We start from the raw sequence: 23,007 nt of genomic DNA on the forward strand, positions 1-23,007 counted from the left end.
GCCTTAGAGAAATAGCATGTTCTGGAACACTGCTCATCAGTGACGGGTTGGCAGGACAGGAGGTGCTCCCTGGGCCGCACCGCTGCAACTCCCCCCCACGCCAAGGCTGGCAGATGGACCTGAGAACTGTGTCCCCCATCTAGGAGCAGACAGCAGGTGTTCATGGGCCCTCCCGGCAGTTCTCCTGAGGAAGCCCCAGAAGTGACATCCCCCCATCCATCCGGCCCACACACGTCTGAGCTGCCTACAGCCTGGGAGTTTGTGCCCTCAAAGCACAACCAGAGGTGTTAAGCCATCTGTTCAAGGAGATTATGAAATTGTTACAGACTTGTAACAATTTATTTTTTTAAATATATAATTCCATTCATTCATTTATTTATTTATTTGGCTGCACTGGGTCTTAGTTGTGGCACACAGGATCTTTAGTTGCAGCATGTGGACTCTTAGTTGCAGCATGTGGACTCTTAGTTGTGGCGTGCATGTGGGATCTAGTCCCCTGATCAGGGATCGAACCCGGGCCCCCTGCATTGGGAGCGCAGAGTCTTAGCCACTGGGCCACCAGGGAAGTCCCTGTAACAGTTTAAAAAGCACATTTGTATCTTCATGTCTCTGAGCGCCACACCTCTGTGTCCTAATTGATCTTCTGTTCATGTGCTAACTTCCAGCACTGCCCTGTACCAAAGCAGGATTTCAAGGAGTAAAGAAAAATCTAGAATGTCCTCCTCACTGTTATGTAGATGGAAAACTGTTCTTACATCCACACATCAAAGCCTTAACTTTTAAGTCTGTCCTTCTATTTTCAAATATAGACAGAATTAGAGAGAGTTGCATAATGGGTCCTCCGTGTACCCACAAGCCAGCTGTCAACACGCTGAATCTTCCCATCCTTATCTCCTCCATCCCACACACCTCCCCCGCCCGCTTTTGAGTTCCCTGGCATGTTGGGTTAGTAAGTTCTGGCCAAGCGATGCTGCGGTGACGTGGCCCTGATCTCAGTGGCTTCTGGTAACCAAGGCACGTGTCCTTGGCAGATGCATGTGGCTTTGCTCTGGGACCAAGGCAGCAAGGCGAGCCTCGCCCTGTGGAGGACCCACTCATGGGTGTTCCTGAAGGAGATACTGTGCCGACTGGGCCATGACCCAGAGCCGAGAGAAGTGAGATTTCCTAGAAGGAAAAGTCAGTCACGTCAGGCCCTAAGAGAAGTATGGAGGTGTCGTGTCTTCCCGTATCGGTGGTTTGATAGCGTTCCTGTCAATTAGTCTGTAGTCCAGAGGCAGGGAGTTAGCATGTGAAGTTCCCTGATTAGGAACGTGTACTCCAGGGGAAGTTAGTTAGCATTTGAGAGACCGTAACTAGGAATCCACTCTCCTGAGGTCTCAACAAGGCCTAAGTATAGACTAGAGTCCATGAATTAGCATAAGGATTACTACACGTACTTTCATGGGTAAGATGGATGGTTTTTCATTCAAGTTACGTAGGTTGACTAGAGATGTTTTTCATCTACTCTTGCACGAGGGCGTGTACAACCTTTAGAACCCAGCAAATGGATATCCTTCACCATGGCATTCCAGCTCGAGGACTCGGCCCTCTTCAACGCTCTGCCACTTCACCAAGCATCCTGAGGATTCTGTCACCTGATTGGACCAGAAGGTGGTTGAAATCTGGCTTCTAGAGGAGTGTGGTATCTGCCTCCACCCAACCTTTCAAGTAACTGCATGTTGCAATACCTAAAGGAGAGAGAACTTGAACTTCCCTGTGCTAACAACAGGTTGTGTGGCTATGTAGTGCCTCTTTTCTTTGTAGAACATACCACCTAGTAGAGAAATTTTGTGGGAGGGGTCTCACCTACCTTTAATCATTGGAATTTCCTGGGGTCTACGCATAAGAACGTGGTTGTGGTGAATGGGGCCTTACTGAGCCGTTTACAGTGAAGGGAGTGAGAAATTGAGAGGGAGCCTTTGGATTTTTCTGTTGGAATGGGGGTCATTAGTGATGTCCCCAACTACGGAGAGGCCACAAAGTCCTGTGTAACAGAGTGTTCCCTGAGTGCTGTTGTTAGGTGTTTCGTTGTCACCAGGAACTGCTTTACCCATCAGTGTGGAAGAGGAGTGTTGAAGGATGGAGGGAAAATTAAAATGTGAGCAGAGGGCTTCCCTGGTGGCGCAGTGGTTGAGAGTCCACCTGCCGAGGCAGGGGACACGGGTTCGTGCCCCGGTCCGGGAGGATCCCACATGCCGCGGAGCGGCTGGGCCCGTGAGCCATGCCGCTGAGCCTGTGCGTCCGGAGCCTGTGCTCCGTAACGGGAGAGGCCACAACAGTGAGAGGCCTACGTACCGGAAAAAAAAAAAAATGTGAGCAGAGAACAGAGGAGAGAATACAGACGTCTTCTCACTAGCATGCCTAGTGGCCAGTCTGCAAGAGCGTACGTATTGTCGAGAGAATTCAGTTAGTTCTTTCAGCATCCATAGAAGAGTTTACTTGCTCTGTACTTTCTAGGTACCGGCATCTGTGCTAATTGCTTTACATGGATGCTTTGGTGTAATCCTCATCACACCTCCAAGAGGCAGGAGGTATTATTCATATTTGACAGATGAGGAAATGAAGGCATAAAGTTTTGCAGGGTCACACAGCTAGTAAGAAGCAAAGCCGGGATTCAAATTTAGGATGTCACATTCCTCGGCCCGTTTGCCTAAGCACCACCTTTGGTTTATACATGTGGTATTGCAAAGGACTTTTTAAAAAAATTATTATTTATTATTAATTTATTTATTGTTAATTAATTAATTAATTAATTTTGCGGTACGCGGGCCTCTCACTGTTATGACCTCTCCCGTTGTGGAACACAGGCTCCAGACGCGCAGGCTCAGCGGCCATGGCTCACGGGTCCAGCCACTCCGTGGTATGTGGGATCCTCCTGGACCGGGGCACGAACCCGTGTCCCCTGCATCGGCAGGCGGACTCTCAACCACTGTGCCACCAGGGAAGCCCGCAAAGGACTTTTTTGTTTGCACTTTCCTCCCTGTTTTCTCAATGTTCAAGAGCATCAGAGCCTTTAAAGTCAAATGGAAGAGAAAGAAAAAGTTTATTCCAGGAACCTCTGCCTTTAAAAGGTATAGAGATTTTTCCACCAAGGTGAAGTAGACACCTGTGTTTTCCTGCCAGAAAACCTTGGGACGTCACTGCTTTGAGTCTCTGTAAAGCGAGGGGTGGTTTGGTCCAGCAGGCATCCAGGGCCCCTCCACCCCTTTACGCCAGACAAGAGTTTAGGACCACTTCTAGCCTGGGTTTAGGCTTGGGGCCAAACAGGAACTATGCTGATTATCTGCATGGCGGGGCTTGGAAATTCAGGGTCAAGTAAATGGTGTGTCTTCTTCTTGTCCTCCAGCACTTTTTCCTTTACCTTTACCTTTACCCTGTGTTCCCCAGGGCAAGGTGCCTGCTGTTCCTAGGGGAAAAGAAATTGGAATTGTCTGCACAGCATCCATGCCCCGGGGGAAAATGCCTACAGCATGAATTTTCAAACCCTGTTCTAAAAGTGCATGACTGGCCTTTACAGTCTAAGAACTTTAAACCTCAGGGAAGTGAAGGCTGCAGGATAATTATGTCAAACCCAAAGGCACACCTGAGGGAATGTACTTGCTTGCTTGTTCTGTTGCTTCCTTCAGTTTTTCTTCTCATTGTTGTCCTGTTGTCAGAAATTTCTAAGATGTGGTCAGGAATGGGTGAGAGAGGAAACGAAAAAGAAATCACAGAAAGACAGACTAGAATATGATGTGTGATTCCTCAGCTGTGCTGTTTTGCACAATAATCAGGCTCTAGGTCAGGATTCCAACTCTTTCGTCAGAGGTCCCAGGGGTGGAAGGTAGGTCTGTGTGTGAGACACACGGGGGGAGCGGGGGCCTGCACAGGTATGCTGACCCCTACACAAGGAGTGGGCACGGGGTGCCGCCACACGCACGACAGCAGCAGCCGGCGTGAGAATGCCAGGCCTGTGGGTGTAGAGCATCCTCTGTAACAGGCTGTAATGTCTGCAAGAGGTTGATGTGGATGGCACTCATCAGGAGGGGGTATAAACACTCTCATCCCTGTTCTCGTGGAATTGGGACCAGGTAGATCAGGGGTGACCTAAACATTTCTTCTACATTAGCTCAAAGGGGAACAGAGGTGGAAAGAAATCCTGAGAGTAACCCCAAAACAAAGGCAGCAGTGAACTAGAAACAGGGACTTCCCTGGTGGCACAGTGGATAATAAGACTCTGCGCTCCCAATGCAGGGGCCCGGGTTCGATCCCTGGTCAGGGAACTAGATCCCACATGCATGCTGCACCTAAGGAGCCCGTGTGCCACAACTAAGGAGCCCATGTGCCGCAACTAAGGAGCCCACATGACGCACCCAAGGAGCCTGCGTGCCGCACCTAAGACCTGGCACAACCAAATAAATAAATATTTTAAAAACAAAACAAAACCCCCCCAGAAAAACAGTGAATTAGAAACAGACTGGGCCAAGCAGAAGTCTCAGGTCCAGGGAGGATCAGGACAGGTCATTGTGCTGCCTAGATAGCTGTCGATGAAAAAAAATCAATAAACAATCAATAATAAGAAAAGAGTGTTATCTGAGCCATCTGAGGACTATAGCCCAGAAGCCAGCTTCCCATATGACTCTGAGAAACTGCTCCAGAGAAGCATGGTTTTCGACACAGTTTTATATCTTGTCAGAACAAAGAACATCAAACAAGTCAGGGATCCATTTCTTCAAGGTTTAAAAGAAACAGACCAGCACATGCACAGCGAGTCAGCACGGCCTTAGCACCTGGGAAGGCAGGCTTGTCATCAAAGGAGTCCCAGCCTTGGTATCCCAGGAAGGGAGGCATTTAATCATTGTGTTTAGCGTGGACATTCTTTATTTCTGGTCAGTGTGCCCTTTTCTTTAAAAATTAAAGCAGATGTACAATGTAGATTTCACAGGCCACAAACAGGTTGTGTTTTTTTAAGTTTATTTATTTATTTTATTTTATTTATTTTATTTTTGGCTGTGTTGGGTCTTCGTTACTACGCGCGGGCTTTCTCTAGTTGCGGCAAGCGGGGGCTACTCTTCGTTGCAGCACACAGGCTTCTCATTGCGGTGGCTTCTCTTGTTGCGGAGCACGGGCTGTAGGCTCGCGGGCTTCAGTAGCTGTGGCACGCGGGCTCAGTAGTTGTGGCTCGCGGGCTCTAGAGCTCAGGCTCAGTAGTTGTGGTGCACGGGCTTAGTTGCTCCGCAGCATGTGGGATCTTTTTGGACGAGGGCTCCAACCTGTGTCCCCTGCATTGGCAGGTGGATTCTTAACCACTGCGCCACCAGGGAAGCCCAAACAGGCTATTTTTAGTCAGCATAAAATTCAAGTATCTCTTGTAATTAGCCAGAATGACCTCCCTAAATCTCAATATGTGAAAATTTCTTTTATCATAGCCTAGCTCTCACCCAGGGCCCCGGACCCTCGGGGCAGGGTGAGTTTCTGGGAGCTCCCAGCACAGGTTAGCTATGCCCTGTGGTCATTGCTTTAGGTCTGATCTGTCTCAGAGTATTCCGTGATTTGGGAACACCCAGGGATTTCTCCAGCTTTTATTGCCCACGTAGTCAGCCATCATCGCTTCTGTGTTTTTCCCTGTTGCCCCTCATCACAGCCCCTATGGCCTGATTTAAAAGATTGGTAAACACATGGTTCAAATCCTGCCTCTGCCATGAGCTTGCTGTTAGAGCTTTGGTAAACGGTCTAATCTCAGTGTCTCTTTTTCTGTAAAATAGGGACTTGGCATGCTTATCTCAAAGAGCTGATGTGAAGATTAAAGGAGATGACGCTTATAAAGCAAATGCCTGGGTCATAACATACCAATGCTTTACATTCATTTTCTCTTTGGAACACTCTTCCCAGGTCTGCAGAGGAGACCAGAGTTAACAAGGAACAAATATGAGGATTTTTTTTTTTTTGGCCATACCACGCGGCATGTGGGATCTTAGTTCCCCGACCAGGGGTGGAACGCACGTCCCCTGCATTGGAGGTGCGGAGTCTTAACCACTGGACCGCCAGGGAGGTCCCGAGGATATTTTAAAGGTTCTAGGAATTTGAAGTATCATGAAGTGTCATTGTAATTATGTATTGACCTTATTCCCTGACTTTTTCTAAATGCTCTCAAGCTCATCTCCCCATTCCCGTATCCACTACGCTGGATTCTTCCTGCTTTGGTTGCTAAATAAGCTCAGGCTTGGCACTGCTTCTGGGCCAGCCCGATGGGCGTGCCTCCCTAGAGGTAGGCTCTGGTTTTGCTCTCCTTCTGTAGGACGTGTCTCTTTATTGTGATGCTCTGGACTCTTGAGGCCTTGTTGATCCTGCAGGAACTGCCCCTCCCAGGCTTAGCCAATCCCTAGATGGTAAAGGGCCCACCTGTGAGTGCGCTTTTCCTATCCAAACCAGCCAGTCCAGAGCCCTCACCCCAGCACCTCCTTTATCGGGCTGTCTCTCCGAGATACTCTCCCGCCGCCCTCGTACCAGGGGACTACCCCAGGGCCGGGTACCAGACAACTAGGGCCAGCCCCTGCATGCCAGAGTCCTCTGAAATTACTCCAACTAGCCAGCCCTAAGCCTGTTTACCGTGCCTCGTCTGTTCCCTTCTGGGGGACCACAATACATGGGGCTGCGTGGAATCCTGGGAAAGCTATACTGAAAACCGGAACTAATCTGGTGATGATCTCATATTAGCTATTGGGTCATGTGCTACCCTCTGGCGCCTCTGGTAACCTAACAAGGGGATTAAGTGACAGTGGTCAGTAGGTGGCCACTTGAGCAAGCTGGTGCTGGGGAAGAGATTATGAGCTTCCCTGCGCCACCAGGGAAGCTCCCTGTTAGCATCTTGACTGAGTAAGGCTCAAGCCGAGCACCAGGTGGAGCAGAAGCTGGACTATTAGCCAGGTACCCCCCAGGTCAGAGGGAATGGCGGAGAGGAGGAGGAACAGTTTGCAAAAGTTTCCGCAACTTTTATTTACGCCTCTGATAATTTCGATTTTATGAAGCAGGGCTTCATAAGGTGATCTTGGCTTGTGAGGATATGGAGAGGCTGGTGGGAGAAGACATTATAGAGATACATGTCTTAAAAATAGATTGAGGGGGGCTTCCCTGGTGGCGCAGTGGTTGAGAATCAGCCTACCGATGCAAGGGACGCGGGTTCGTGCCCCGGTCCAGGAAGATCCCACATGCCGCGGAGCCTTTGGGCCCGTGAGCCATGGCCGCTGAGCCTGCGCGTCCGGAGCCTGTGCTCCGCAACGGGAGAGGCCACGACAGTGAGAGGCCTGCGTACCGCAAAAAAAGAAAAAAAAATAGATTGAAGAAGGTCTAAAAATATGAAAAAGGAAAAAGGGAAAGATCACTGTAATTTGAACTCTAAAGCTAAAAAAGATCATTCAAGAGATTAAAAAATTAAAATAAACAGTGCGAGGGAAAAGAAAGCATACAGAAATGAAACAGTTGGGATCACTTAGCACTAGATAGTATTCATATGACTAGTGTAAGGGGTAAGATGAATACACACGTTTTTATTTTTTATTTATTTTTAAATTTTATTGGAGTCTAGTTGATTTACAATGTTGTGTTAGTTTCAGGTGTACAACAAAAGTGATTCATTTATACATATACATATATTCATTCTTTTTCAGATTCTTTTCTCACATGGGTTATCACAGAATATTGAGTAGAGTTCCCTGTGCTATATAGTAAGTAGGTCCTTGTTGATTATCTGTCTTATATACAGTAGTGTATGTATGTTAATCCTAAGCTCCTGATTTATTCCTTCCCCCCCACGTTTCCTCTTTGGTAACCATAAGTTTGTTTTCGATATCTGTAAATAAGTTCATTTCTGTTTTGTAAATAAGTTTATTTGTAAGCACATGGTTTTAGAGTGACAGGAAATGAACCCTGAAAGTTGTTAATGCTTAGAAAAGAAAGCATTCATAATGGGAATCCCAAAGTTGGCCAGATTGCTCGCTGAAAAATTTAAATTAGAAAATTAAATATTTTTGATTGGATAATTTAGAACAAACGATCAATAAGCAGGTAGCAAACAGTGAAAAACTACATGTTGAAGCAGAATCATCAGAAAGAAAACAATAGCAGAACAGCCATACATGCGGTATACTATTTATGATAGAAACAAACTAAAACTATGTTTTTCTGGAAATCTATGTATATGGAGCTAAATGTTTTGAAAAATTTCAGGAACTATTGGCTACAGACTCATAACAGTCACCTCTGGAGACCTGGAGTTGAAGAGGAGGTGGGTGGTCAAGGAGACTTGGGCTTCATCAGTATTCTGTGAAGTTTTCAAATGAAAATGTACTTTCAATACTGAGGAATGGATCATTTTTTTACAACATACAATTTTGATTGAAACTTTCAGCTGATATTTATGTTAGCCTCTTTGGAATATAACTCATCCTCTGGGCCACAGGGCATCCTATTTCATTTGACTGGTGCCTCTGCAGTTGTGTATTTATTTGTAGGCAAGGATTCCAGATGGAGTTATCAACATTTAAGTTTAACAATTAGAGCAGGAATATAGGAATTTTATTGGACCTTATTCTATGGTTATATCACTGATATTACTTATGGCCACAGAAACTCTACTTTCCAAGGTCACCACTCATTTGTTAGGATTTCATGTTTTCTCGATGTAACATAAAGACTCTCCTCTAACCTCTTTTTCATTGATGACCACTTACCATAGTGGTTCATCCACGTGGCTTCTAAGCTGGAATTCAGGAATCTGGAGCTCACATGGCTGTGCCCACATTCACTGGCCCTTGATGGATTAGGTGCTGACCTGCTTCCTGATCCTGTAAGGTCACCTCAGGCTCTTCGCTCCTGAGCCATCTCTGTGTGAGAGCCACACAGTCCTTTGTCCGTCCCTTTCTGTCCCCTCCTTCCAGAGTTTCATTATCTCACGTTCAGGTCCGCGGAGCCACTGGAAAAAACACGATTGCTTTTCTCTGAGTGACGGCCACCACCATCACCTCGTCCCCATGAGCTCCTGAGACATAACGTTAGGACCTGAGTTGACTTTTGAGGCATCATTGGCTTTTGCATCACACAACACAGCGGGGTGGCACAGTGGAAAGATTGTGGGATCTATTTATTTGTATGACTTTGAGCCAGTTGTCTGCACTCTCGGAAACTCAGTCTTCTCATTTGTAAAGTGGAAATAATAACTTTAGGATTTGAATCTTATTATGGAGATTCTCAATTCTACACACACACACATACACACACACACACGTGCATGCACACACACACATGGCAGGCAGCAGTGGGAGCTCTTTTGAGCTCACCTACCTCCTTTCCAGGACCTCAGACTCATGCATGCATGGAAGGTGCCCCTTGCCTAAGCTATCATTTCTAATTGTTCTTTCACGTGGTGCCATTTTTGGTGGAAAGTCCCATTGCAAAAAGTGCTGGGTGTTCCCATCTATGACATTCAAGCCATTTGCTAGGATTCGCTAGTTTTTAACTACAGTGTGTTAATGCAGTCTGTCTCTTAGAGATGATCATTCCAAGGTAAAGAACCAGAGCAGCGTCCCAACCAGGAATGCCACTGCCTCTCTCTCTTTGGATGTGAAGTCATCGTGATTGAGTAGAAGCAGCCAAAGTGTTTAGAAAAGGATTGAATGAATGGGACAGCAGAAGCGATGCTGAAAAAAGCACTTGCACCTCCCAAGACGTCTTACCTCTGTTACCTCTTACCATCTGGGCCTCCTTCATCACATGTGTTGAGTGTAGCCCACTTTCAACCTTTGCCACTGTTCCTACTGGGTCTGCTTTAGACCTCCCTTGAGTCTTCTCTCCCTGGTAAACACACTTCCTTTTATAAGCAAAGTAACACAAGTTGTACGTTCCCTGTCGTGTAGGTGGCCTGGGTGGGAGGGTTGAACAGAGTTTATGCATATGTGGGTCTTTGAAAAGGATTGCTGTAAAACAGGAATTTTGAAGACCTGTTGTATGCAGGGTATCTAGAAATTAACCACTTATGGAAACTGTGCAACAAAAACGAATTTCAAGTGAAAGATAAGATTCAAGTGGCAGGACAAGTCAGCTTGACCTGAATGAAGCCTCTTCATTGCTGTACAGTGAGTTTCTAGCCCTCCTGAATTTGAAGTCACAGCCCCGCTGTTACTTGCCTCCGTGGATTGGCCAGCACTTTTCGGGGAACAGGGAGAGATTCACAGTGGAGGAGGACGTGATCTCCCGCTCAGGGGGCTCACAATCTAGTGGGAAAGAGACACGAAGAAGCTGAAGTCCAGGATTGCAAATTAAAGTCTCTTTTACGGAAGAGGAAGCGTTGGCGACCTATTTCAGACTTTCTCCTGGGGTTGATTTCCGAGCTGGAGATTCTTCTTGTGTAACTTTTTTTTTTAGCGTGTGTCAATCAAACGTAATGGAAAATGCATACATTGTACCATGTTATATTAAATAATATGAATAAATGAGAGTTTTGGTTTTTTTGTTTTTTTTGGCTGTGCCGAATGTCTTGTGGGACTTTAGTTCCCCAACCAGGGATTGAACCCGGACCCTCAGCAGTGAGAGCTCAGACTGCTAACCACTGGACTACCAGGGAATTCCCAAGAGTATTTTTTTATATGGGCAGGGTCACCACAAGAGGTAGTGGTGAGTGGCACTTCTCTCCAAAGCATCAGGTACATGTGAAGAAATTGCACGTTTTTGACTTGCTGTAATGGACGGAATAGGAGCCCACAGAGGTTCTCTTGGATCTCATTCAGGAGGATGTAAATACAAGAAAAACTAGAAGGCCCGTGTCCAGCATGGCGTGGCTCCAGATTGGATGTTAGCTAGCCTCGTGTCAGGGCTGTTTAGTTAGAGTGACAGATTGGGAAGCCAGATTTCTTGGGAGACTGTCATCGGTGTGACGCGCCCCCTACGCCCTCACCCGCGTGATACATATCCTCCTACCTGCCCTACAGGTGCAGAATCAGAACAGAAAACCCAGCAATCGTGGGATAGGAGGCTACGCTATAAGAACATTTATACATCCTAGTTTCGTCTCTGGATCCTAAGTTTTTGTTTTTGATTTTTAAATATATATATATATTATATTATATGATATTATTTATATTTATTTATGGCTACGTTGGGTCTTTGTTGCTGTGTGCGGGCTTTCTCTAGTTACGGCAAGCAGGAGCTACTCTGTTGCAGTGCGAGGGCTTCTCATTGCAGTGGCTTCTCTTGTTGCGGAGCATGGTCTCTAGGCGCCTGGGCTCAGTAGTGTGGCTCGTGGGCTCAGTAGTTGTGGCACATGGGCTTCAGTAGTTGTGGCATGCTGGCTCAGTAATTGTGGATCACGGGCTCTAGAGCGCAGGCTCAGTAGTTGTGGCTCATGGGCTCTGTTGCTCCACGGCATGTGGGATCTTCCTGGACCAGGAATTGAACCCGTGTCCCCTGCATTGGCAGGCGGATTCTTAACCACTGCGCCACCAGGGACGTCCTTGGATCCTAAGTTTTTGAAGTTCGTTTTTCCAGTACACTTTGCCATGCTCAATCTTTTGGGCCCCAAAATTATATGCATAGCCTTCGAAAAATTTAAGGAACACCAAATAAGTAAGGTATTAACACTTTGCTAAATCCTTCCTAGTTTGTAAAGGATTTTAATATGGTTCTGAGATAAAAATATGAGCTTTGCTTTGCGATTTATCTGGGGAGTCAGTTGACTGAACTTGAGTGAATTATTCGCTGCTTCATTATAATTCACTAGGACTGAAGGTTTCTGTCTGGTGCATTGAACTGTCTATTGCAAAAGAATTGCTGTGTATTCAGTAAAGCACTGAAAGTGTAGAGACTGCAGGTGAGATATAAATTTTACACTGTACTTTCCACTAACAAAAATTATTTATGCAAACGTCAGAAGGAGAAACTGGCTTTCAAGAGGCATCTACACTTTAGTGATTTTTAATCTCTTAGTGGGAACACATTACCTACCAAAAAAAAAAAGCATTACTGCAGACAGCCATCCTAGAGTCTTGTAATGATTATCTCTATGGCTTGGAGATAACATTTTAGTAAATGGAAGTTTAGTTAAGATTCTAATAAAGAGAGCTATTATCATTGGAGAGTAAAAACTATAGCCTAAAGTATTTTAAAACTAGAAATTAATTTTTTTTCTACTAGTACTGAAATTGTGTAGTTTATTGGAACAGATGCTACAGAAGAGGTGGGCTATGTGAAATAGGTGTGTTACACTTTTAGTGAAGATAATTCATAGCAGTGCTACCAAACAGTAATAAAATCATGGCTTCAAGACTTTTACGTAGTCTAACAAATTCAGCTAATCTTATGTTTTCTCTACACAATTCCTGCCAAAGTCAATCCATCCCTTACAGTCTCTGCTTGATCCCCTGTTGTCTCCTGATACTTTTGGTCAGAGGCTCATTACCAAATTTGTGAATCACTTTCCAGTTGGCTTTGTTGTGTTAAATAAGATTCCATTATCAGATTCTGTTTCCAGATCTCTGACCATTAAAATATCCTTACTCCTTAATGCCTGGCATGGCTCTGTTTGGCCCCTGTCTTCTGTGATACCGGCTGCTTTACTCATAAAGTCTGATTCCTCTGTAATGTGTTTTTCCTCAAAAGCGAGGCGTTCACATTTCTGCTGCTTCCTTTTTTTGCATGAACAGAATTCTGCAAGCTTTCTCCATCCTTCATGTTACCCTCTGGAAACCCTAACTGACTCATCTCCCTCTTTAACCATGCCCGGAATCAGCTGAAGCATTCCAGGAGCAGCTAGGTGTGCGAGGACCAGATGGATTCAGGACCTGATGCTCAGAACAGGGGTTCTCAATCCTTCTGAGTGTCTGAGCTCTGGCATCTCTTTACAGAAAATGCACAGGTGTGGAGATATGTTCAAGTGGATACAGTTTCAGTAGATTGCTGGGACTCCCTATTCGTTCATAACCTTCTGGGATTAACCACCTTGGCTGTCGTGCTGAGGCCAGGCCCAGGAGTAACCGGGGCAGCTTCTTGGTGGCCACATAGACCTGGCACCCCCCACCCGCCGGAAATTGGTATAAAGCAGAGAATCAGGAGATCTGAAGCTGAAGGTTTTTCAGAGTTATTTCTAAGCAGGATATATTTTAGAAGTCAGATTTTGAAGCCACTTTTCAATAATAACCCCGTGAGTGAGGGTTTTTTTTCAGAAGCTGATTTCACCCAAAAAAATGCATTTAGTTGGCTTTTTCCTGGACAGACTTGTTCAGACATGTGCATCCTTTCAGGATGAAGGGCTGGTAAGATTTTTTTTTTTTTTTTTCGGTACGCGGGCCTCTCACTGCTGTGGCCTCTCCCGTTGCGGAGCACAGGCTCCGGACACTCAGGCTCAGCGGCCATGGCTTACGGGCCCAGCCGCTCCGCGGCATGTGGGATCCTCCCAGACCGGGGCACGAACCCGTGTCCCCTGCATCAGCAGGCGGACTCTCAACCACTGCGCCACCAGGGAAGCCCTCTTCCTCTTTTTTGATGTCTGTATCCTGAGTCTTCCCCCATCTTCCCACTGTTCCATCATCTGCCTGGTTCTAGTGTTTTGGAGCAAGTCTGTACTGGCTTTGGATCCTAATGAGGCTCCTGGAGAGGGTTGGGGGGAGCAGAGTGGGGAGGGGTACACCCTCCTGGCAGAGAGGCATCCTATCATGCATTTTCCCTGATGGCCTAAGACGATGAGGTGTTAGCTCCCTCGCACACAGAGCTTCTATTTCAGCCTAACAATGACCTCAAAACCAGGCTTGGATGCGTCGGGAAGAGCTGGGTAGATTTGATCCAGAGTGATGGACTTCCCAAGTGTATGGCACCCAGTGTTGAATCTTACTGCAGTAACAGGATAGAGCCTTTGAAGCCCCAACGTAAATTTCGTCTGGCTCATCTCCTGGGTGGGAGGGGAGGAGGGCTGGACGGCAGGCGTGTGTTATTTATAAGGTGTTTTCCACCTCTTCCCCTTTCAGGTTATGGCCATACTGTGCCCCTGTCCGACGGGGGCAAGGCCTTCTGCATCATCTACTCGGTCATCGGCATCCCTTTCACCCTCCTGTTCCTGACGGCGGTGGTCCAGCGTGTCACCATCCATGTCACCCGCAGGCCAGTCCTCTACTTCCACGTCCGCTGGGGCTTCTCCAAGCAGGCGGTGGCCATTGTCCACGCTGTCCTTCTCGGTGTGATCACTGTTTCCTGCTTCTTCTTCATCCCGGCAGCGGTGTTCTCCCTCCTAGAGGATGACTGGAACTTCCTGGAATCCTTTTACTTTTGCTTCATTTCCCTGAGCACCATTGGCCTCGGGGATTATGTTCCCGGAGAGGGCTATAATCAAAAATTCAGGGAGCTCTACAAGATTGGGATCACGTGTGAGTATTGGGGTTCACGGACTCTGCCCCCGCCGGGGCTCTGTTGGCAGTTCCAAGCTCCACCTCACCCACTCGTGGAGGGCCACTCATCAGAGCCCTGACTGCTTTCCATGGATAAGTTTTCCATTTTGCCACCTTCCCATAACTTTCATTTCATCATGATTCCTCTCAAAATGCTTTAAGCAAAAATCTTATCACTGAGAGTTATTTTTTCCCAGGCACCTTAAAAGTACCCATCAATTTCTTACTAGTGGTGTAATAGACACTATAAATGACAGCATAAGAATGCACCACACAGAATAACTTGATAATCAACTTTTGATTTAAAAAAAATTGCTCTACTTTATTAACTATTTTAAGCTCAAGAAAACCAGGACTAGGATGTAGCCTGTTAACAATCCATCATGTTCTTTCATTTACCAGGAAAATCATAAACCAGTTGCTTATCTCATTTGTCCATCTGGTTCTTTTTTGAAGAAGTTAGAATACGTTTGCCACTTTCAGAATTTTATATGTGGAAAATAGGCATAAAATTCAGATGGTCAGTGACTTATAACTTAAACAATATTTTAAAAATTCAATATAATGTCATGGAAAACTTAGAAATCCGTTGGCAAGAAACTATATATTTTTGTCTGTTTCCTGTCTTTTCACAATGTGTAGAATTACATCATACTGTATGTACAGTTTTCTTTTGGTTTTGAATTTAATTGAACTTAATTTTTTTATCCAGCAGGTTCTTATTGGTTCTCTATTTTTTTTTTTTTTTTTTTTTTTTTGCGGTACGCGGGCCTCTCACTGTTGTGGCCTCTCACTGTTGTGGCCTCTGCCGTTGCAGAGCACAGGCTCCGGACGCGCAGGCTCAGCGGCCATGGCCCATGGGCCCAGCCGCTCCACGGCACGTGGGATCCTCCTGGACTGGGGCACGAACCCGTGTCCCCTGCATCGGCAGGCGGACTCCCAACCGCTGCGCCACCAGGGAAGCCCCTGGTTCTCTATTTTATACATATCAGTCTGTATATGTCAATCCCAGTCTCCCAGTTCATCCCACCACCACCATCCCCTGTACGTATAGTTTTCATTTCTGCCTTCTCAGGAATTTTTCAAGACTCAGCTCATGCCATGTCTTCTAGGAAATCACAGTACATACTCAGGCAGCCGGATGTTCTGGCCTGGCCCTATCCTGTAGTCTTAACATGACAAAATGCTTAGTTGAACTGTATGTATTTTAGCTTTTCTACGAAACCATGCTCACTCAGGACAAAGGCTTCACTAATAAACACCCAGTGCTTTCAACAGTGCCTGGCTACCATACAAGTTCCATAAATATTTACCAAGTGGTTACAGGGGTGATTGCACATTTCCTCTAGTTACCATATTTATCTTTAATATCCACATAATATTTTATCGGGTGCCTATACCATCATCTAGTCCTGCTTCGATCAAATATTTATTTATTTATTTATTTATTTATTTATTTATTTTTAAATAAATTTATTCATATTTGGCTGCATTGGGTCTTCGTTGCTGTGCGTGGGCTTTCTCTAGTTGCGGTGAGCGGGGGCTACTCTTCGTTGCAGAGCATGGGCTTCTCATTGCGGTGGCTTCTCTTGTTGCGGAGCACGGGCTCTAGGCGCACAGGCTTCAGTAGTTGTGGCTTGCGGGCTCTAGAGCTCAGGCTCAGTAGTTGTGGTGCACTGGCTTAGTTGCTCTGCAGCATGTGGGATCTTCCTGGGCCTGGGCTCGAACCCCTGTCCCTTGCATTGGCAGGCAGATTCTTAACCACTGTGCCACCAGGGAAGCCCTCCATCAAATATTTAGATTGCTTCCAGTTGGGGGGCATTATAAATAATACTGCAGTAAATACTCTTATATGTTTACATGCTTTTCTACTTTGTTATCTTTCCAGGAAGTGGGCTGGCTGACCCAAAGTGAACATGCCCTTTGGTGACTCATAGATCATGTTGACCCAAATGGCCTTATGAGTTTACATTATCACCAGAATTACCTAATGCAAGACTTTCTTGTCTTGCATTAGGGTAAAATGTTTACCTCCTTATCTGAATTTAATTTTTTCATGACTTAAGAGATGTTGAATTTGTTTCTGTAATTAATTATGGTGGCTAACTCTACTTTTCTCTTGTGCTAATTGTTTGCTCATAAATTTTGCCCAACAGTTTAATTTCCTCAATTTTTCATGTAGTACTAAATCCTTACAGAATGTTTTAAGGCTTGTTTCCATGTGAATTGTAGTTTTTTTAGGCACTCTGAATAGTGCATGTGCTAGGTGGAGCAAATGAACGTTCCAAAGGTATATTAGTTTGTGGAGAGGCTGAAGTCCCGCAGCTTTTGTCTGAAACATCATGGCTATTTTTGTCAGCACTCAAGAGTTTGACTACATAATGGATAAAGGAAAAGGAGGAAATTTGCCATTAGTCTACTAACAATGTCATTGCTATTTCTAAAATATGCTATCTTATTACCAAAACCTAATAACCAAATTCTAAAGATACTAGAAAACTGTCACTTTGCATTCTTGACATAATCAGCCTCCTGTTCCTATTATGCCACCGATTCTGGCTTCCCTGGTTCATTTATTTTCTGAAAATATTCCTCAAATGTTTTACCATTTTGGGTCATGAAACTGGGATTTTTGTTATTCTTTGAGTTTTCATTTTCATGTTTTTGTTCCTTTCCCTGATTAAAAAAATTTTTTTCTGAAAACTGATTTTAAATGCCTTGGAATTGACTTAAAATTACCGTTTTCCTATCACGGATTCCAAGGAATAGCACTTTACCTGAAGCAACAGGTTATCTTTCACTTTGGAGTAAGGAACTGATAGAGTTATTGGATGAATGGTCCGTGTGCCCCAGAAATGACTGGTCACATAATGGAAAGCTTAGTTTGCTAGCGGGGCCCCGGTGAAAGTGTAAATAACCACACCCAAACACCTTGTAAATATCCGCATCCATTCCTTTTTTTTTTTTAATATTTATTTATTTATTTGGTTACGCTGGGTCTTTGTTGCAGCAGGCGGGCTCCTTAATTGTGGCATGCGAACTCTTGGTTGCGGCGTGTGGGATTTAGTTCCCTCACCAGGGACTGAACCCGGGCCCCCTGCATCGGGAGTACGGAGTTTTTTTAACCACAGCACCACCAGGGAAGTCCCTCCACGTCCATTCTTAAGGGAATTTTCATCTAGCTTAAACTGTAATTTCTACTGCTAAAAGCATTGAGTGCTGAAAAGGGTGGCAAGCTTTGTTCCAAGCACTGCTGATACATCAGAAACTCTTCCGAAATGTCACTGGCTTTTTGAGAAGCACTGATTATACAGTGGAGGGGAAGTTGCCCTTGGGTGAGTACAGTGTGTTATCTCTCTTTAACGATGCCTCATCAGCCCCAGCTTCTTTTTTTCCCAAAATCACACCATGTGATTCTGAATCATCCAGGTTTGTAGAAGGTTAAGTCATTCTTTTTTTTTTTAATATATTTTATTGAAGTATAGTTGATTTACAATGTTGTGTTAATTTCTGCTGTATAGCAAAGTGAGTCAGCTATACAGATATACATTCTTTTTCATATTCTTTTCCATTATGGTTTAACACAGGATACTGAATATAGTTCCCTGTGCTGTACAGTAGGACCTTGTTGTTTATCCATCTTACATATAATAGTTTGCATCTGCTAACCCCAGACTCCCAATCCATCCCTCCCCCTTGACAACCAGAAGTCTTTCCTCTGTGTCTGAGTCTGTCTCTGCTTCATATGTAAGTTTATTGGTGTCATATTTTAGATTCCATATATAAGTGACATCATATGGTATTTGTCTTTCTCTTTCTGACTTACTTCACTTAGTTTGATAATCTCTGGGTCTATCCTTGTCGCTGCAAATGGCATTATTTCATTCTTTTTTATAGCTGAGTCATATTCCATTGTATATATGTACCACATCTTTATCCATTCACCTGTCGATGGACACTTAGGTTACTTCCATGTCTTGGCTGTTGTAAATAGTTCTGCTATAAACATTGGGGTGCATGTATCTTTTCAAATTAGAGTTTTCTCTGGATATGTGCCCAGGAGTGGGATTGCAGGATCGTATGGTAGCTCTATATCTAGTTTTCTGAGGAACCTCCATACTGTTTTCCACAGTGGCTGTACCAATCTACAATCCCACCAACAGTATAAGAGGGTCCCTTTTCTCCACACCCTCTACAGCATTTGTTATCTGTAGTTTTTTTAATCATGGCCATCTGACTGGTGTGAGGTGATACCCCATTGTAGCATTGACCTGCATTTCTCTAATAATTAGCAATATTGAGCATCTTTTCATGTGCCTGTTGGCCATCTGTATACCTTCTCTGGAGAAACGTCTATTTAGGTCTAGGAGGTTAAGTCATTCTCCATTTTTCTCTGGGTCGTCCCTCTTTGAGCCATGGAATTCAAAACATCCCTAGAAATTGTAGAAGTGGCAGTGGATTTATTCATCAGCAGATAGGTTGCGTCTTGCGTGACTTGGTTGCACTGAGACGCTGTCATTTCTCTCACACAGGTTACCTGCTTCTTGGTCTTATTGCCATGTTGGTGGTTCTGGAAACCTTCTGTGAGCTCCACGAGCTGAAGAAGTTCAGAAAAATGTTCTACGTGAAGAAAGACAAGGAAGAGGATCAAGTGCACATCATAGAGCACGACCAGATGTCCTTCTCCTCCATCACGGACCAAGCAGCCAGCGTGAAGGAGGACCAGAAACAGAATGAGCCTTTTGTGCCCCCCCAGTCACCGGCCTTTGCCGACGGGGCCGCGAACCAGTAGGCTTAGGGCTTTGCCGCGCTGTCCCAGAGTGCAGGCTCAGGGCAGTGGGCAGAGGCTTCACTTTGTTCATTTTGATGAGTATGTAAAAGCCAAGGTGACATTTTAACACATATCTACTGTCTGCAACATTTTTTGTATAATGGAGCCAAGGAAGCTTTTCCTCTGGAGGACTGTCTTAAATCCGAGAAAATGGGGTCTGTACCCATCATTCATATGTGACAAAATTATCTCGACTTTACTAATAGGTGAACAACACTTGAGGCAGGGTGCCTCTGTGGAGAGAAGCAGATTTTATACTTTTCATTGGGGACTTTGGGATTTGCATTTAAATCATTTAGCTGATGGTTAAATGGCAACATTTATATTTAAAAGCAAAAAAGAAAAGCATAGAGATGTGTTTTACAAATAAGTTTATGTGTACTGGTTTGCATGTGCCCATCTAAACTCATTATTTTTGTAGACTCTAAGTTAAACCTACTATTTATAATGACTAGATAACCATTAACTGTGTACATATAAAGTATAAATATGTTTATATCCTGTACATACGGTTTAGGTCACCAGGTCCCAGCACACTTCTTAACCCAAGACTGTAGAGATTTTCCCTTTTGATTTCTCTTTATACTGAAGAATCAGAAGTTGCTGCAATAAAATAAGGGGAATAACACACTTATGAGTGAATGACTTTAGTATTCTGCTACAGTAAACGTTTCTACCCTCTTGCAGTAGTATGGTCTCAAATGTCTAAAATGTTTGTAAGCATTTCTCTGGAGGTGAACAAGTAACAAAGAATATGATTTTGTAAAGAAAGAAAAAAAGAAGAAAAAGTTAAGGTATTTTGTTTTGAAAGTGCATTATGATTTGCTATCACCTAGTATACTAAAGCACAGAACCGGAACACAGACACTCCAAACGAACAGATTCTGTCAAATTAGTCCGAGAGTTTTTTTAATTTATAAGTTGAATAAATAAAAATGTTAGTTGGTTGCAGTTGTATGCTTTAATATATTAAGAAAAGTTTTCCTCCACGTAGATAATAGGTATGCACTCCTTTGTAGAAACCATAAAGGCAACATTTAAATGCTGTACACAGGACGCTATTAGGAATTTTAGAAGAGAACGTAATACTTCACTTGCAAAGCTTTTGTGAATCTGCAGAGAACACCCTTAACTAAATGCTAAACCTTAATACCCTTCACATTGTTTTTGTTCTTTTTAATATGAAGGATGAGTTTCAAAAATTAGAGCAGGTTTTGCCTCCCTGTCAAATGAAATGTAAGGGAGAGTGTCTTCTCCAGACTTTCTTTTTGTCACTGGCCAAGGGACAGATGCTGCCCTGGAGTCCTGAGGAAGGGGGAGCTGTGTCAGCCAGAGAACAGAGGCAGGGTCCCCTGGGGGCGGGATGAGGAAGTGAGAGGCTGGGCAGCACGGCTGGGCCAGAACTGTCATTGGAACCCTCTAGTTGGAGGTGAGCAAGTGTGAAGTTGAAGGTAAAAGTGAACACTAAAGAAGAGGATTCTGGGGGGCGGTGGGAAGGAAGAAGAGGGTTTGGAGTGTGAGCAGAGTATAAACTGAAGGATGGAAGTCCTGGGCAGGAGTCTTCTAGGCTTTCTTAAGAATCCCACAGGACGCCCTCAGGGTAGAGAATCAGCAGAAATCATTGTCCTTCATTGTGTGTGAATTTAAAGTCAGGCGTGTCCAGTAGGTATGTTGATTTTGGAGCAGCAGATATACTCAACGAACGGTAGCTCAGAGTAAGAATTAGCCTCCCCCAAATCAGAGGGGCTACAGACCAAGGCATTGGAGCCGTCTCCCAAAGAATCTTAAAAAGCAACCCATGGGACAGATAAAGTTTGGCCCAAATAACTCCATTTATGAGTGGCTTCAGGAAAAAATGTTTAGGAATGTCTGGAAAAGAGTCAGTCATGCTCATACTTCCTACAGACCAGCCTTAACGTGCCTTTTAGGAAACAAATAAGGAGATATTTACAAATGTTGAGATGTCACAGTAACTGAAATGGTCAACGCAAAACGTTTTTAACCCTTTAAAATTATCAGTAGCACACTGGCTTCTTAATAAAAGCAGCTAATATTTGCTCCAGAAAAGAGTTCATTTTAAATTGACACAAGCATGCCTTGGAGGGCGATCATGGGATTATCTGTCTCTTATTCAGAATTCCGTGAGCAGAATTTCCCAATTGCGTGGCATCGTGCATCCATTTGGTGATTTGTTGGTAAATCTTCCATGCTGAGGAGAGCTGTGATGAATCCTGATATCCTCAATTCAGGAAGGCAGTCAGTCCTTTTGGGATGTAGTTTCAGAAATGCGTACATGGTCAAACAGATCCTGGGCAAAATTAGAAATAACCCTTCCTTAGAAAGCTGAAGTTGAAATAATACAGTATTGACCATTTACTTTATTCAACTGTGTCCAGTAAGATTTCAGATCTGTGTCTTTAATACATTTAAAGTTTTCCATGTAGTGATGTATTATTTTCCAAGAGTTTTACTTTATGAAAATTTGGTACATCCAAGCTTTCTGTATGAGGCAAAACATGAGATTGTTTGCTGAAGACAATATTCCAAACATCTCACTTATCTAATATGTGCTGTCAGGCAACCTCAGCTTTCTAAAATGCAATAATGAACCCAGAAGTAAATAAAAATGATCTTAAGTATTTTTCCCAGCCTGGCAGTCAAGTACATTTAATAAATAAGCCCCCTCTTGGCTTCCCTCAGAGCTTATACTTACTTTGCACACAGGTCTCAAAAAATTACTGCTCTGATTTCCCAACCCACAAAATAAACGAGCGTGCTGCTTCCCAATAGTTCCTAGACTTTCCATGTTATAATTTTTGGTGGCAGAGTACAAAAAAAAAATTGTCTCAAGACGCAAGTTGGAAATAATGACCATGTAATTGCTTGGGCAGCTTTAAATTAGCAGTTTCTCTGTTCCTGTAAAAGCATCCACGGTGCCTGCACCATCCCCTTGGCCTCCTGTGCTCCGCATCGGGGAAGAAGAGTTTACTTCCTGACCCCTCTAGTGTACTTAGGAGGAAAATTGTCAGATGCTCCAGGAACGCAACAACTGTTATTCACAGCAAGTTGTATCCATTCTAAGCCAAATGGTAGGGCATGCTCAGGTTTATATGATTGTAAAAGTATAAATATTTGTGGCAAAAATGGACTTTCCACATGGATAAAAATTTGCTTGGCTGCCTGTGTGTGGTTTGCGGATCTGAGTGCATTGCCACCCCGGCTGAGAACCTTGTGTTAACTGCTGGTAAGTACACCAAGGAGAGCAGGCTTCTGGGAGCCTGACATGAGGGACAGACCCAGATGAAGAAGAAAAGACCTGCCCTCTAAAACCTTCACAGGCTGAGGCAAATAGTTCCTGGGATGGCACAGTATTTTTATTGATGTTATTTCAGTTACACAATTTTCATAACAATGTTAAACTCTGTTTGATATGCTCTGTTTAAGGAGATAAAAGAAAATGTATTTCCTTACAAAATGATTAGAATTTGTTTTTAAGAGACTTGCTTTTGAAGTGATCATTTCCACTGTCTAGCAAATTCCCTTAGACTAAGCATCTCACTTTCCAACAGGAGGTAGCATGGTAACTATTGTATAGCCTCGCTGTCATTGACATGTGAAGATGAGACCACTGCTTACATCTTCTGTCAATAAATTATGTATCTAAATTATTTATTTTTAGTGAAGAAACTGAGTTTTGAGAGTGTTTTTATATATAATTTTATATATAATGAT

At 44.2% G+C, this 23,007-nt stretch overlaps 1 protein-coding gene across 1 annotated transcript in view; it reads left to right on the forward strand.

Annotated features, from left to right (window-relative positions):
* Positions 1-20,257, forward strand: part of KCNK1 (potassium two pore domain channel subfamily K member 1) — a 52,463-nt gene extending 32,206 nt beyond the window's left edge. Inside the window, exons 2-3 of the mRNA XM_081242746.1 lie at positions 14,028-14,423; positions 18,977-20,257. Of these exons, the coding sequence (XP_081098872.1) occupies positions 14,028-14,423; positions 18,977-19,236 (656 nt within the window). The 3' untranslated portion in view covers positions 19,237-20,257. The remainder of the gene's footprint in view (positions 1-14,027; positions 14,424-18,976) is intronic.
* The last annotated feature ends 2,750 nt before the right edge of the window (positions 20,258-23,007 follow it).

The sequence above is a fragment of the Mesoplodon bidens genome, assembly GCF_964165515.1.
Source record: "Mesoplodon bidens genome assembly, chromosome: 1".
In the NCBI taxonomy this organism is placed as follows: Eukaryota; Metazoa; Chordata; class Mammalia; order Artiodactyla; family Ziphiidae; genus Mesoplodon; species Mesoplodon bidens.